At 38.2% G+C, this 17,489-nt stretch overlaps 1 protein-coding gene and 1 pseudogene across 2 annotated transcripts in view; one reads left to right on the top strand and one right to left on the bottom strand.

Moving 5' to 3' along the window:
- Nucleotides 1-17,489, top strand: part of Mib1 (MIB E3 ubiquitin protein ligase 1) — a 115,020-nt gene that overhangs the window by 46,775 nt on the left and 50,756 nt on the right. For both annotated transcript variants that reach the window (XM_004853166.3, XM_021265168.2), the window contains 2 exons: nucleotides 914-1,047; nucleotides 6,136-6,243. In XM_004853166.3, the coding sequence (XP_004853223.1) occupies nucleotides 914-1,047; nucleotides 6,136-6,243 (242 nt within the window). The remainder of the gene's footprint in view (nucleotides 1-913; nucleotides 1,048-6,135; nucleotides 6,244-17,489) is intronic.
- On the bottom strand, nucleotides 12,548-15,011 carry LOC106010034 (ubiquitin carboxyl-terminal hydrolase 1-like; annotated as a pseudogene).

The raw sequence follows: 17,489 nt of genomic DNA, 5'->3' as shown, positions 1-17,489 counted from the left end.
TTGATTGATACTATTTAGGAAAAAAAATGTTATGAAAGGGTTGTATATCTGCTCCTACGTGGTTCTTGATTTTTTCAAAAACAATCAGTTGGCTGGGCATGGTGGTGCCTACTTATAATCCCAGCTGAGGGAGGGGATGGCAAGTTTGAGCCCAATCTGGGTAATTTAGTGAGGCCCTGCCTCAAAATAAAAAATAAAAAGGGCCCTAGAGCTCCCCTGAAGCTATAATTGAAGGCCCTGGATTCAATCGCTAATAATACACACATACACAGAAAATCAGTTGGCACTTAATGAAGTATGTTGTTAGCATTTAGGTGTCCGTGTTCAACTAAAACTCGATGTTCTCCTAAGCAAATCTCCAGAGATTGTTACTTTTTTTTTTTTTTTGGTACTGGGTATCAAACTTGGGACCTTATGCTTGCGAGGCAGGTGGTCGAGCCACTGAGCCAAATCCCTGGCCCCTGTTACTTTTTTTGTTTCATTACCTTTGAATCGTAATCATTGAGAGGTTGAACTATTCTGAGGTCTGCAGTATGAACTCTGAGAGTCATTATGGTATGCTTAAAATCCAAAAGAAAGTTTGTACCATCGTCGTACTCCCATCCTGATGTGTTCATTCATAATATCATTAGGGCAACTTCTGAATTATTAGTGTGTAACTCTGCTTTTTTCTCTTATAATAACTTGAAATACACAAATTGAAGGAAACGTGGAATTCTGTGGCCTTGAATCTGATGCAGCTTGACAGAGTAGTGGTTATAACTTACGTGGATAGTTATCTGTAGTACAGTACAAGAATAACACTAATGATTGAAATAACAAAGTAGATTATAGGGATATGGATAATACTTGTTTCGTGGTAGTTAAAGTTTGAGACCCTCCTAAATTAGCAGCTTTATTTCATGTGTTGCAGAAAGACTCTCTCAGCTCCTGAAGAAATTGTTTGAAACTCAAGAATCTGGTGATCTGAATGAAGAATTAGTTAAGGCTGCTGCCAATGGAGATGTTGCTAAAGTGGAAGATTTGCTGAAAAGACCAGACGTGGATGTGAGCATTTTAAAATTATTTTGATGCCTACACAAAAATAGTATAGTATAATGAGCTTTTTTTTTTTTTTTTTTTTTGGTACTGGGGATCAAACTTGGGACCTTGCGCTTGCGAGGCAGGCGCTGGAACCACTGAGCTAAATCCCCGGCCCTATAAGGAGTTTTGTATTCAACAATTATTAAGATTTTTGCCATATAGCTGAATAATTATTATGATTGTGCCACATGTGTCTCATCCATTCATTCTTGTTTTTCTGAAGTATTTGAAGCAGGCAACAGCCATCATTCATAAGTGTGCATTGAAAAATAGTCGTATTTTCTTATTTAACTCTATGACCTTTTATATTTCATGATGGACGATTTGCATTTAGGTTTTTAAGTGCTTTGTGTTCTGTTGGGAAATTTAATGAATCTTTCTCTAAATGTCATTATGTGACATCTTTTAAATATATTTAGTAAATTTTATAAGCAACTTTAAATCTATTTAAAACATTTAAATTTTTTGCCCTCTTCTATGAAAGTTGACCATTTCACAGTTTATAATGAAGATGAATTAGAGGTCATGTTTCTTCTGACTCCTCATAGGTTATGGTGTAGCCATTCACACAAGGCATATTTTGTACGGACTATTTATTTTGACTGTAGTTGTCATTGTCCTTTGGCTTTGCCATTGGTACCACGCTGGCACCAGTGTTAAGTAGAGTGCCGTTGCAGAGGGTGTAGTGGGAGTGGCAGTTTGATCGTCTTCATTATGTTGAGAGGGCTTTTTTACCACACCTTTATGTGCTTCTTTTTAAGTATGCTACAGTTTAAAGATCAGATCTGTAATTTTAAGGTGTTAATGTCTTATTCCTCCTGTAAAATTCATGTAATCATCTACCTTTATTAGAGAGAGATCAGTTGCAACAACCCAACACAGTGATTTCGGGATTGGTAATGAAACAAGCCACACAAAATTTGTTTTATATGTTGAAATACCAAATGTTTTTTGTGTTTGAAATATAGAGTTAGACTTCCACATTATATTCAGCCAGGCAGGTTTGTATTTTACTACATTTTATATTTATTACATTTATTATTTTTATTTTATTAAATGTTTCCTTCAGTTAATTACTGGTTTATATTAAAATATATTTTAAGAGTAGGAAATATTTATTGAGGGAAAGATAGCTTCTGTCTAAGAGACAGAATGGGCCTGGAAGGTGGGTGGCCCTATTAAAAATATTTTTGAGCATGCTTTCACATATATTTTTTATTTGATCACTATGTATTTAACTTTTTAATTTAAATTTATTGTTTAACTGATACATAAAAAGAAAAATGGTACATATTTATGTGAAATTATGTGGTTTAATACATGTATACATAGAATTTCTTTCCTCAAACATTTGTCATTTCTTTGTGGAGAACACATTGAAAATCCTTCTGTTGTGTTGAAAGATACAGTATGTTATTATCTGTAGTCACTGTTGTGCAATAGCATACTTGAATATTTTACTGCTATCTATAACTTAATAACCATTGATTAATTTCTCCTCATCCCTCCCTTCCACTCCCCTCCCCAGCCAGTGATAACCATCATTCTATTCTCAATCTCTATGAAATCGACTTAGGATTCCTCATATGAGTGATACCATGCATTACTTATCTTTCTAGGCCTAACTTATTTCATCTAATATAATGATCTACAGTTCCATCCATATTATTACAAATGGCCAGATATTATCTTTTTTTTATGGCCGAGTAGTATTCCGTTGTATATTCCTTGGCTGAGTAGTACATTTGTTGAAAAGGATTGTGCCTTGTTCTTTCTTGTGGCAGGCTTAGGTCTGCTATCCTTAGTCTTGTTCATCTGCTTTCAAGTGTTCATTGTGAATGAGGTGGGGGTGGTGGTGGTGGTGGGCAGGCACAAGAGAGTGAGAGTGTATCTCTTCCTGCATTGTACGCATGCTGTTTTCTTTGTTTTAATTGTCTTTGTGAGTTGAGGCTTAAAAAAAGTAAAATGTCAAGAAGTAATGGGAATATCTATCTATCTGTCTATCTATCTATCTATCTCACACTACTTAAAAACCATAGTTTCTAGTGGATTTTTTCACTTTAGTTTTCCTATTTTTCATAGCATCCCCCCCCCTTTTAAAAGATGAGTATTCTTGAACATCTTTAAGTGAAAATTTGCTTCCAAAGTTTTCTTTTAATTTTTTTTTCCACATTATTTTCTCTTTTTGTTTTGAATTATTTATTGTGTTGTGTCCTTTTTTTGTGTTTGAGTCAAATCTCTGAACTTTGCTTGTTCATTCCTATTTAAATAAGATTAAAATGCTGATCAGGATCCAGTTTTATGGCACTGCTTCTGGGGCTCTGGGGCAGGAAGATCTTGGGCAATTTAGTGAGAACTCAGTGTGAAGGTCCTGGGTTCAATCCCAGTACCAGGGAAAAAGGCTGATTGGTCCTCCCATTATTTGTGTGGAACTTACTGACTGTATTATGGTGACAACTAAATAGAGCTTTGGGGGATCTTCACATGCCATTATTGAGAGGTCTATTCTCTATAGCAGTTTGGTTTTTTTTTAAAGAGCAAGATGCCTCCTTTTTCCTGTCTATAGACTGACAGGCAGCTAATGCCTTGTCTTTGAGTTTGAGGACTGCACTTTGTGTTAGTTACTTTTCTCTCATTGCTGAGACAAAATACCTGACACCCAAAGTTAAAAGGGAAAGGGTTTATTTGGCTTACAGTTCATAGAGGTTTCAGTTCATAATTGTTTGGCTCCAAGGCTGGGATGGCAAACAGGCCTCGCAGAAGAGAAACAACATGGTGCGTGCAAGGTAGCAAAAGTAACAGAGAAAGAAAGAGAGAGAGAGAGAGAGAGACACGGATGGACAGACAGACAGAGACATGCATACAGACTTCACCACGTCTTTCTGCCTCTTTTATCCCATCCAGACAACCGGGATTAGGACAGTGCTAGACCACTCACTCATGTGTAGTGGTTTAGTAGTCACATACTCTTAATCTCAGGAGCCACACATTCCAGATTCAGCTACTTCTGAAAATGAAAGTCCCACCTCATCTGCATGAGGCTTTTGGGGGGGGAGGTCATCTAAACACAGACCATAACACACTTGGAGTGTGGTGTTGTGTGTCAGACTTAGGCTTTGGATTCCTCGTGAGAACCCTCTGAAGATTTGTTTTTGAGCAGGTGTCTTAGTTACTTTCTCATTGCTGAGACAAAATATCTGACACACACAAGTTAAGGAAGGAAAGTTTTATTTAGCTCCCAGTTTGTAGAGGTTTTAGTCTGTAATCACTTGGCTCCAGGGCAGTGTGGCATGGCAGAAGGGCATTGCGGCATGGCAGAAGGAAGGGCATTGCAGAAGAGAAACAATTCATGGCATAGCAGGCAGCAGGCAGCAAGCAGCAGCAGCTTGCCTTCTTTCTGTCTCTTTATATTCCATCCAGGCTACAAGCCTGTTGATAGGTGCCACCATATCCAGGATGGGGCTTCCATCATCTACACCTTTAATCCCAATATCACACCTTAATCCACATTCAACACCCTCTAATCTAGCTATTTTCAAAACTCCCCACCCTATGACTGAATGAGGCTTTAGGGGGGACATCTAGATATAAGTCATAACAACAGGGGTCTTATTTTGTTGCCCAGGTTGACCTCAAACTTGAGATCCTCCTTCCTCAGGTTTCCATATAACTAGTATTACAGACCTGTACTACTTGGTGTACTTGGCTTTTGTTCACCCTCTGATGTGCTTGTATTTGTAGGATTTTAGTTTATTTAGAGTTCTTTGTGCTCTTTGGGCTTTGGCTTCCTCTTCCCTATAAAGTTCTGACTCTTAAGCCTCATTGTCAACTTGATTGCTGTGGGAGCAGTGCAGGGGGTTAGTGACCAGCATTCTGGGTGGGTCATGGCCATGTGACCTGGGTGTTTTATCTTGCTCTTTGTTGCTGTTCCCCTGCTCGGCTCTCTGCCTGTCATGAACCAGGTAGCTTTGCTCTGCCATATCTTCCTACCACGATGCTTCTGCCTTTGAGCCAGTTGATCCAGGACCAAATTCTTTGAAAGCATGAGCCACATAAACCATTTCTTCCTTTCAGTTATGAGTGTCAGGTATTTGGACCTAGCAAAAAGAAAGCTGACCAACACAAAAGTCAGTTCATCTTTCTCTGTCTGTTGTGTTTCTTTCACAAATGTGTTGCTTTTTTTTTCTTCTGATATAAGTTGCCTTTTCCCTTTGTCTTTATGAATTTTTACATTTTAATTTATTTTACTGTCATTTTAGTGTGGTCTTAGGAGGGATAGAATATGAACGTGTGGCCAGGCCACGATCTTTAATCATCTTCTGTGGTTGTAGGGATGGGAGTGAAAGGGTTAGGATTAAGGAGTTGCTCTAGGCCTCAGATATGTCCACAGGTAAGTAAAATGTGAGTACACAACCTTGCAAATGAAAGAAAGGTTGGAAATTACTGCTTTATAATATAATAGTTTTGTATAGCCAGGTGCCTCACTCATTTATGTATCCTTCATGGTAGTTTGCCGAGTTGGTATTTGGTATATTGAATTGAATTTATTTATACTGTAGTTTCTAATAACTTTTTGTTTTGGTACCAGGGATTGAACTTGGGTCCTTGCACTTGCGCAGCAGGCGACGAAACCACTGAGCTAAATCCCCAGCCCTATGTAATAACTTTTCTAAAAGTTTTTCACTCACTTCAGTCCCTTTTCTCATTTAACCATGGTGTCTGAGATTTAATAATCCAAAAAAGAAGTATGTATATATTATATACAAAATTAACTTCACCCCCCCCCCCCTTTCCTGTTTCCTTTCTTTCATCTTTATAGATTGGCTAAACAGATCCTTTATATCTCTTTGAATAATGAAATTCCATTTAAAAAGTCTTAGCCTTCTGTAAATGGAAGAGTTTCTGGTGGTCTGTGCTATCAGCCATGGAGCATCAATTTAAATTTCCCATAGATTACCCATTGTATTAGATTTAAACCTTTAATGTTGGTGTATATTGGGTCTTTCTGATTTGTGACATATGTTCATTCTTTTTGAACTTTTTTGAATTTAGGTGAATGGACAATGTGCTGGCCACACAGCTATGCAAGCTGCTAGTCAAAATGGACACGTTGATATTTTGAAGTTACTTTTGAAGCAAAATGTGGATGTAGAAGCAGAGGTAACTAAACTAAACCTGAAAAGCATTTAAAGTACAAGTTACTATCCTACAAATAAATTATATGAGGTAGATTTTCATTCCTGAAATTTAATATTCACCTAACACTTACCTGATTAAAAATGAAAAGTTAACAAAAGACAGCTTAAATCATTTCTTCTTTTTCTGTGTTTTCTATTTTAAGCATATCTTTAGGTGAAGATATGGATTTGAGTTACCCGTCACTGGTAGAACCATTGTGCTCTTCGGAGCCGAGCTGGTCACCCAAGAATCTTACTAGGGATATTGAGGGAGGTGACTTCAGACTCATGAGTCAGTGTTTTTTGCTGACCTCTAAGACACTCAGAGGCCTTGCTTTGAGGGTCTTTTGTTATGTCCATAACAACAAATTAGCATTTCCTAGTCTTAGCCTTTCTTGACCTTAATGTGGATCTCTGAAGAGTTTTCAGTGCATGTTTTCACTGTACATGTGTGTGTTTGCTTATTTTAACTTAAAGTCTTGCAAAAGGAAAATAAATATTTATTGCTATCATTGAAGTTTCAGTTAGAAATCTGTATGTATGGTATAAAGAGAGACTTTTGTTAACTACAGTCTCATTACTAAAAATATATTAAGATTTTTTTATTTTAGTGGAATGAAAGATTATTTAGAATAAGTTAGAATCTAGCACATTTAGACTAGACAGGCTGCTGCAGTGTTGATCAAAAGACTCTCCTATCTGGGAGAGTTTAAAGACTTGAATTGTTGGGAGCTAAATAAGTGGATCATCTTATTTTTACTAATTAAAAAATTTTTGACACATAATTGAAAAAAGTTTTCTCTAGTGTTATGTTAGTTTTGTTTTTTTCTCTAATTGTATGTATTTTTTTGGACAGCTCCTAAAGAACTTATGGTGTATTAGGAAGAAATAATTCATCTTTAATGTTGAAATTTTCTGTTGCCCAGAAAGAGCTTGAATTTTAAATTAGCATATTAGACATCTATGAACTGCATGATAATTTTATTACCTTGATACTTTTATGAATGGGATATATAATGTGATTTTAAGTTGCAGCTTTCTTAGCTGTGAATTTAGAAACTCCAATGTATGCTATAAGATTATTTTGATAATGCAAGAAAGACTTAAGGTAATTTTAGCATTTTGTAAATGGAAAGCAATTTTATTTTGTTATTGTTTAGTTAGTTTGTTTGTTTTTTGGTACCAGGGATCGAAATCAGGACCTTGGGCTTGCGAGGCAGACAGCACCACCACTGAGCCAAATCCCCAGCCCATGTTATTGTTTAGTTTGATTTTGCATAATTGAGTGAAATTTGCTGACCTGATTATATGATTTTTTTAAATTTAATGAGTCTAGAAACTATAATAGCAACAACTACTAGAATACCAAGGCTCTTCTAATTATAGCCACAAAGGCAAGAGGCTGATTATTTTTGTCTTTTTTTTTTTGGTGCTGGGAATCAAACTCCGGTCCTTGCGCTTGCAAGGCAGGCTGCAGAACCACTGAGCTAAATGCCCAGCCCATTTTTGCCTAAAGATGTGTGCTTTCGTGCCCAGCGTGTAATCACTGACACTGGCAACCCAGGGCCCCCGAAAGAGCTTTGTGTTTATGTTTGGGGCTCTGTCTGTGAGTTGGGAACAAAGTTGGCATTGTTTTTCAAGGGTAGATTTTCTTTCTTTTTTCCTACTTGCTTGAATTAAAACATAAAACAAATGTTTAATACTGTACACATGTAAAGTTGGAGTTGAGTGAGGCCAGATATTTGTAAATAATGTATCTTTTGTTCACTAGAAAAGGGAGATTCATGGAGACTTTCATTCCACTCCTCATTTGGATTTCCATTCTGTGTTTCTTCTGTTTTAAAAGTTATTGTAAGCAGATGTAATTCGTAGAAGTAGTGTGCAAAAGGGATATTTACATGTCAAGTTAAATTTAATGACAGTTTGTATTCAGTTGATAAAGAAAAGGGCCGGGGATTTATCTCAGTGGTTTTGCTGCCTGCTGCGCAAGTGCAAGGACCTAAGTTTGATCCCCGGTACCAAAAAAAAGAAAAACTGTGTTTAAAAATTGAATTAAAAGGGCTGGGGATTTAGCTCAGTAGTGCCACTGCCTGCCTTGCAAGTGCAAGGTCCCGAGTTTGATCCCTGGTACACCCCCCAAATTGAATTAAAAATAAAAACACAACATATAGCCTAGGATTAAAGTGAAAATCTCTCATTTTTCTAGGATATAAGAGTCTTGTCTGTTAAACAGGGATACTGTTTGTTTAAAACATTGATTCTCAGTTCTGGGAGGGGGCAGTGTTTCCCCACAGGGAACCTTTGGAAATGTCTAGAGAGGGCTTTGTTCCATGGGGTGGGGTTGAAGGTTGACTGTGCGTCTCTCGAGGGAGGAGAAGGTGCTCCTAAGGCCCCTGCGGGTGCCAGTATGGCGCCGAGTAAGGACTCATCTGCCTAGAGTGGCAGTAGTGCTGACACTGAGAAAATAGCTAATTGTATAGATGCACTTACATTTGTGATTCACCATTTGCTGTTATTTATAAAATGATTTTGTTTTTATTAATCTATGTATTATTGGAAATTTTTAACATTTATAAAAGTAGAAAGAATAGTGTAATGAATCTCGTGTACTAGTCACCCCATTTCAGTTATTATCCATGACCAGTTTTGTCTTATCTGTACCCTTTATTTGCCTTTCCTTATACTGCACTATATAAAGCACATCCAGATGTATTATTTCATCAGCAAATATTTTAGTATGTATCCTAAAAGATAAGGGCTTTTAAAAAATACTTTGCCATACCTTTTATCACACTAAAAACAATAATAATTAAGATTTTTGTTTGTTTTATTTCTGGGGACAAGGTCTCGCTTTGTTTTATTTTTTGAGACTGCCTGGAGCTCACTATGTAGCTCAGGGTACCTCAGGGTGGCCCCTGAACTTACAATTCTCCTGCCTCAGCCCCCCAAGTGCTGGGATTACAAGTGTCGTCACACGCCCACAAATGTTGATTTTCCAAAATCCAGTTTACTAAAAATGTTGGAGTTAACTGAAGAATAAAGAGAACATTGTGTTTTGTTCTCTAATTACCACATTCTATAATCCTGCACTTTTTTCATCTGGATTAGGAAGTGGGCTCAAGATGGTACAGATCAGGGGTTTGTAAACTATCGCTGGCAGGCCCACCCCATCCCTCTGTGTGTATTGTAGAGTGGACTGGAGAGCAGAAGGACCACTCCCTCACAGATTGTCTGTAGCTGCTTTTCTGCAGTACAAAATTAAGCAGCTGTATAATTTTGCTAAGAGACCATACAGCCTCAAAACCTAAAAATTCTTAACTTTCTGGCCTTTCACATTAAAATTTTTGTAGCTCTTTGTGAAGGTAATTATTGCACATTTTTCATTTGATTTAAGTCTTTACCAACTAAATTATTTGGGATGTATAAGGTTACATTTATTCTTCCCTCTTTCCTAAGGAAAACTCAGATACATCTTTTGGAAAGTTGGTTGTCTCCAGGTCCCACCTCCTGAGTGCAGTAGGGTTACATTCTGCTTCCTTCTCAGTGTATGGTAAAGACATTAAGGACTGTGAGAGCTTAGGTGTGTTAGCATAGGTGGGTGGTAATTTTGGATCTGCCAGGGATTCCATATTGTTTTACCATTGCTGAAATAAGAATATTAAAGGTGAGGAGATTTGGATGGATGACCACTTTAAAAACATGTCTTTTATGATATTTTCAAACAGTATAAAAATGTGCTCAGTTAGGTGGAAAAATGGGGTGATTTTATCACTTAAGGTTAATGAAAACTGCTTTGGAGGGTATTAGTAGTAGGGCACAATACTAGAGTTTGTCATATAATCCAAGTTTTAATGATATTTTTACTGCTTAAATTAAACTGGGTCAGAAGGTTAATTGGTAAAAGATACAGTTCCCTCATTTGTGTTAATAATTCAGAAGGTTGGAATGTGGAGTAAGGAAAATAATTTATAGTATGTGACGCCTTATATCTATCTCTGTATGTGACTGTTCTTATTGAATACTTCTTTCCATCTGGCAGAAGTAGACAGTCAAGAAACTTGCTGCTTCTGACTCATTAATGAAAAACAAAATGGCAGAAACAATTTTTCGGACTGTAAAATTGAGAAGGAAAGGGCAGATAGGCTTCAAGATTGGCCAGTTTAAAGGAATTCTTTTGTGAAACACAAATCAGGATTCAAAATAGTAACCACCAAAGTGGCTTTAGGTATCCATAATTCCTACATAGGGATCTATTTTAATTTAGGTTGCTATTAGATGCCTTCCAACCTCCCCCAAACCCATACTGTCAAAAACATGGTATGTCAAAAGAAAGCTTTGGGGTCAGAGGAGAGAAATGTGTTATAAGGCAAGAGGGAGGGGGAGGGAAAGAGAGAGGGAGGAAGGGAGAGGAGAGGAAGGAGAGAGATGGGGAAGGAAAGAGTGGTAGAGGATGGGGGAGAGAGGAAAAGGAGGAGGAAAAGAAGGGGGGGGTCACATGATGAGAGAGAAGCAGAAACAAGACCCGGAGGAGGCAGGATTGCTCTTTTACAATAACTCCATCTCCTGTGAGACCTGCATTAGTCCCTTCTTGACGGTAGGGCCCTTGAGACCCAGTCATCTTCCCTAGGACCCTCTTGACGATTTTCCGGCTTTCAGTACTGTTGCTGTTACATTGAGGATCAGGCTTCCAGCCCAGGAATTTTTAGGGGACAAGCTATATCCAAGCCATAGCTGTCACAACTTAGGTCTTGGTAGATTTAAGAATGTAGACATCATAGAAGAAATGTCTTCTCCAACAACCATGGGTTGAAGTTAGAAATCAACAACAGAAGGAAAGCAGATGTATACTTAAAAGGTTTGTGTTTTTTTTAATAGTGGAGAGACATATAATTTGTGTTTTACAGAGAGAATTCTGTCTTTAGTGTGAAGAACAGTTTGGGTTAAGAATGAGGTGGAAGCTGGGTGAGCTGTGGTAATAATTCAGGTGAGTGTGAGTGAAGGCCTGAATTAGTGGTAGAGATGGTAGAGATTTGAGCATCAGTTGAGAATAAAAGCTTGAGATTTTTGTGAGTGTATCTGGAGACTCAGAGGGAGAAACTAGATGAATATCATTGAGGGATGTTACTGCTTTAGTTAACCATATGGTTTGTGGTTCCATCTGCTTACACAGGGGAGACGGGCGGGCATAAGAGCAGGTTTTGGAGGGTTGAGAGGAGAGAGAAGTGGGCAGGTGGAAAACTAGAAATCAGTTTCAGATTTCACTTGGTGCCCCTTTACAAATTCTTTGATATGACTGTGTCAGTTACAGCCTTATCTCTTGAAATTCCCATTTTCTTATCAGTTAACAGAGTCAGGCTGTGCTGCAGGTTTATTTGGAATATTTCAGATGAATTCAGAAAACAACAAAACTTACAAATTAAGGTCATGGTCCATCTGCGGCTTTCTAATTTAGAAGAGAAGACTGGAGGTAAATTTAATTGTAGTGTCTTAGTGTATGTATGTCCTATAATCTTTAATTTTTTTGTATACAATTTACATTTTGTTGACCTCCCCGTTTTAAAAAAAGTTAAATTTAAGATCATACCTCTCTTAAGTTTGATGTATTATACACAGATCATGCAGAATATGAGTATGAAGAGATACAAATTAGTCCATGCCCAAAAAGATGTACTAGTGTACAGAATCATCTTCATAAATATATATAAAATTCTCTTGAAGATAAAGGGGACCATCTGGGTTTTTCTGGGACTCTTTCCAAAGTGATTCAAGGCACGAAATGCACACCCCAAAGTGAATTACACACATTCTAGGTTTTGTGCCTCTGCTATAGCCCATCAGAGATCAGGCTTCACGACTGATAAAACTAAATGTACTGACTGAGATTCTGCTTCTTAAGTGAAAAAGCACAGACCTATAAACGTCATGTAGATAATTTCTCCAAAACATGGAGGATACAAATACAAGCACTTTATTTTAAAAAGCAGACAGAAAAGATTGATGTAAATCCAAAAGGTTTAAATGCTTCCATTTTGAATAATTCAGTTCAGAACCTATACAGGTTTGTTCCCAGGAACTAACACATCACTTGTCTCTGTGAAGGAAAGTGAATTCTAAAAATTAACATGGTTTTTCAGTATTTCAAATCTCACTATTATATAAAAACCTAGAGAGACCCATAATATCTAATAGCTTTAAGAGATAAGCTAAAAGACTTGTTTGCTGTAATCAACATTACCAGTTGATTGGCCAGGCCTGTTTAATATATACACAGGGAAAATACACCCACTCTATAATTTCTTATAACAAGGAGTAGATGTAGGAGATGTAGAAGGGGAAAGAGAATTGAAAAAGTCCTCTTCGGTAACTTTCACTTCAGAATCATCAGAAAGCAACCACTTCCCCTCATACCCCTTTAAGCTTTGCACTACATAGGAAATTTTGTTCTCAAATCCACTCATGGAAATGCCTGTTTGGTCGCTGGATTCCTGGTTCCTGTCCACTTCATGGGTCCCATTAATACTGTTAGTCTCAGAACTTCTTTCAGCAAATGCTGTACTGGCAGCCTTATCAGGATTACACGCTTTGCTGTACAGCTCATAATCTGCTTTGTTCTTTTGTCCTCCAAGAAGTCCTATAGTTTCTACATTTTTTTTGTTGTTGTTGTTCAAAACTTCACTTGGGTGTGTATTTCCACCAACTCTCATGGACATTTCTTCATCATCATAATTTTCAACTGCACCCCTTGCTTCCTCCTCATTCAGTGGCTCTGGCTTAGCCACTTTACACATCTGGTCAACCTCAGAATTCTCCTTGTCCAGTTCTAAGCTGTTGAGGTCGGTGACTTTAACACAAGCTGTGTAATGCCCCCTGTTAATTGTAATGCCACTGTGCATTACAACTGCAAATAATCCATAGCTGTCATTGGTTGGCCTTGTGCTGCATTCTTCTAGCGACAGCTTAAGAGCTGTCAGTAAGGGAGTGTTGATCTAGGAAAGTCCACCACCGTAACAAACTCCAAGCCACTAGCAGCAAAGCACTTCAAATGAATGGTTATAACTTCAGGCATTTTGTCAATAGAAGACTTCGTTTAGCTTCAGTGTAATGATGGCAGTTTTCACAGAAATATTTATCTTCTCCTGAAATCCTTTCCACTGAAGCAAACTGTGAAATTGCCCATCTCATGGTCTTCATTTCTGCTTTTGGTTCTGGAGAAATTTCAGAACTCTCCTCTACTTTGGAAAGCTCATCTTCTTGTACTGGTACACTGATGTCCTGGAAATCATCTCTTCTTTCTGTTCAACTTTGGCATTCCAAGCAACGAGTCTTTAATACCAGCTAACCTTGAAATAGTTTTTCCACAAGTTCAAAACCAATTTGCTCTGCATATTTGTTTATGGGCTTAACTTCATTAACATGTATGTATAGGTTTGATATTTTCTGGAGATTCAAGTCCACAATCATTAGTTGTATTATCACTTTCATACTTCCCAAAGACCTCTTCAAGATCATACTTATCTTCTTTAAATTGTCCTTTGGATCCTTGGTTTGTTGTTAGTTTCCCCAGACTACAGAATTTAGGAAGAATGCTGGGTTGCTTCGTTGCAGACTTTAACCAGTTTAACTCTTGACTTCTTTTGTGAGGGTCTTAGGCTCTCACTTTCAGAAACAAACTTGGGGATTACTTTAGGAGGACTCTCCCGTGTATCCCCAGTAGCTTTTCTTTCTGATCTAGTTTGTCTCTAGTTCTCATCCAAAGACTGGTGTTCCTTGGAAACTTTGACTTTTTTCTTCATGCTACCAAATTCAGTGTCACTTTTTCTTTTCCCATTCCTTTTTTGGAGGTTTTCCTTTATAGTCCTCAGAATCCTTCATACTGTCCATTTTCATGCTGTTAATTCTACTCTCCTCCTCTTTCTGATGAGGTTTTTCTCCTACCTTTGTAGATAATTCTGCCACATTTTTTTTACTTCTTTTCTTGGGAGTTGGCATGTTTCTTGATTATTTCCCAAAATACACTGTAATGCTTCCTGTGCATCATGCTATAGATATCTATTGTACATAGGGTTGAGTTCCCTGAGTGTGTTGAGTAGTTGTTTTGGGTGAGTAGCAAGCTCATCCGTGTGTTTCTCTGGATTTAGGAGGAAACTAGCCTGAAGATGTTCCATTGAAATGATTAAGGATTGTAAAGTGCATATGAGTTCATAACTTGTCAAAGCATCTTCTTTGCAATTTCCCTTGTCTTTTTTTTTTTTTTTGGTACTGGGGATCAAACTCGGGTCCTTGTGCTTGCGAGTCAAGCAGCAGAACCACTGAGCTAAATCCCTGGCCCCCCTTGTCTTTTTGATTAGCTTCATCCTTTAGTGCCTCTTTCTTCTTTGAAATAATATTAAATAAGTTCTTCACTCCAGATTTAAAACCAGGACAAAAATATAATACCTGAAGTATACTATTAAGATGACTGTATTGCCAAGATTATTCAGTCCCACAAATGCCAGCAAGTTTTCTCTATTCTCACAGTTTATAGGTGAGGACTGTGCTGCAGGAACAACTTGGTCAATTTCTGATCCTCTGTATTCAGAAGCTTTTTCTTCATTTTCTTGAGAGTCTGTAAAATCTAAGGCTCTCTTAATTTTTCTTTTTCTGAAAAAACTTCAAGGAAAGTCTGTTTTTCTTAGATCGACTACCTCCTGAAAGCCCATTACTTTCAGTAGGTATGACACTGGGCATTTTCTTTCCAAATCCCAAGGAGCTGACAAGAATTTATAGAGGGCAGGTGTAATCAGCAATTTTATCCGGTCATGTCCCAGCCCGCTGAGTGCAAGTAGTGGAGCCCGTCCTGTCCTGACCGTCCTGTCCTGACTGGCACTCACATCCTGGGTGGCACCTGCCAGGCTGCTTGTGAGCCGCTTGGTCCCCACTCCATGCCTGCTTCCCTAATCTTTAATTTTTTCGGGGAGGCGGTAACCAGGGATTGAACTCAGGACCTTGCACTTTCGAGGCAGGTGTTGGCACCACTGAGCTAAATCCTCAACTTTTAATTTTTAAATGTCATTCTTTTTGGTATGCGTATAATGGGTTTTTACTATTTTAGCATTTGTTTTTATATAAATAAACTTGAAGGGATCTGCATATGTGTTTCACTCTGTTGCTTAACAACTACAAGTAGGTGTTGCCCTCACAAGTAGTTGTAGGGAAAGATGAAGCCCAAGATGGCTGCAGTATGGTTCAAACTGGGGGTGGGGCAATTTCCGGTGGACATTAAGTTCAAGTCACCAAGATTTCCGCTCAGGCTCACCTCATTGGTCTCAGTGTAAATAACTGGGTTGATTTTGGCTGGTGGAAATAACTCATGTAACTAAGGTCATTCCTGGCACCTAGCCACTGTTGTATAGACTCCTGTATAAAGCTGTACTCCCACAAGGGCTAATGACAGGATAGGGGCCTGAGGACTGCTATGGAGTGCATGGCTGAGGGACACCTGAGAATAAAGATGTCTCATCCAGCCCACAATTCTGCATCTCTTTGGGCTGCCTGAATCTCAAGTGAACCTCCAGTCTAAACTGGTGACAAGGCAGTAGTTTTTTTTTTTTGGTACTGGTGATCGAACTCGGGTCCTTGCGCTTGTGAGGCAGGCAGCAGCACCACTGAGCTAAATCCCCGGCCCCAAGGCAGTAGTTCTTATCTGCATCCAGTCAGTGGTAGTGGATTGATGTTCCCTTTTTTAATAGAAAGGTAACCATACAATAAATTTAGAAATTATAATAGGAAGAAAATCCAAATTGGAGGTTAGGAAAATCTTAAGATTCTGAGATACTGAAATGTGTAACTATATAGGTAAATATATAAGAGCTTGTTTTTCTGAGATATTTAAATACAGTGCTGCTTAGAAACGTAAGAGTTGACTCTTAAATCTTGCATGTAGTTACTTGTCAGTCCCTTCATTCTCAAGATTGATAGGTAACAAAAACTAACCTGTTTCAGCTGGGAATATTAATAGATAGTGCTGGGGACTGATCAGACCCTTGGATCCCTGTAGGCGAACAACGGGGAATAAAGAGAGACAGAGACAATACTCAAGGTGTAAGAGAGACCAGGAGGAGCCTGCCTCTGGCAGACAAGCTTGATAAACTCCACAGTTGATCCAGTTTTATTAGCCAGCAAGAAGCAAAGGTGGAGAGGTAGTGTACTTTTCCTGAAACAGTGACTGCAGTAAGGATGGAGCAATAAAAAATGAGGAACAGGTCCTTCTCCATACCTGGATTCCTGCATTCTTTTTGCATTGTCTTTAGCAGATATTATCTTGCTTTAGGAGTGCTGAGATTATGAGCTTTTCCCACACAGCCAGGAAACATGCAGCCTTCCACATATTTCCCCATTGCTAAAGCAGGTCATACCAGCCTCGAGACTGTGGGAGCTAAGTCACATAGCCTGGTCCCCAACAGTTCCTCACATAGCTTGGTCCCCAATAAGATCGGAATTTCCCTCAGTCACAGTTTCCTACTTTTTTTTTTGGTACCGGGGATCGAAGTTTCCTACTGTTTAAGGATGATTGTCCAGCTGTTGTGGATTCCTGCATAAGTTACTTGACCTTTCCAATATTGGAGAAAATAGGGAAAAATAAAAACTTTGAATTCAGTAGCTGTTTTGAATGATCTGTTCATCTGTATTAAATGTGTTTAATCATAGCAATATGTATTTGTGTTTCCTTTGAAAAGTAGTTCAGAAGACCCTGGGTGCCATATGGATTTTTGGACCCCTTGCAAAATTTAGAGTCCAGAGGGGCTGGCACCATGGATTGGGAATCACTGCTCAGGAGGAAGTCTTTCTTACTAGTGTGTATCAGAATTGAGGTGTAGAATTTACATAAAGACAGTGCCCTTATTTTTATTTTTATTTTTTTCCTGGTACTGGGATTGAACTCAGGAACTTGTGCTTGGGAGACAGGCATGGCATGACTGAGCTAAATCCCCAGCCCTGTCCTTATAGTACTCTTCTCTGTTTGCATCTGCCTCTGCTAAGGTGATGAGACTTCTTTTGGGGATGAACTATGAACTATATGTATTATTACTTTCATGCTGCAGTTCAGGCATTTCCCTTCCTCTTTAAAATGTAGTTTCTTATATTTTAAAAAAAATTTAAAGCAATTAGATCTTTCCTGTCCTCTCATCTCTTTAGAAATATGCCTATCCCAGAAATTAGGGAAAACTTGTTTTGTTTTTTTTTAAAGCA

Source organism: Heterocephalus glaber, unplaced genomic scaffold (genome assembly GCF_053883595.1).
Source record: "Heterocephalus glaber isolate CG9 unplaced genomic scaffold, H.glaber_assembly_v1.0 deba00000331, whole genome shotgun sequence".
In the NCBI taxonomy this organism is placed as follows: domain Eukaryota; kingdom Metazoa; phylum Chordata; class Mammalia; order Rodentia; family Bathyergidae; genus Heterocephalus; species Heterocephalus glaber.
The sequence above is the reverse complement of the archived record's forward strand: the minus strand, read 5'-3'. Positions and strand labels throughout refer to the sequence as shown.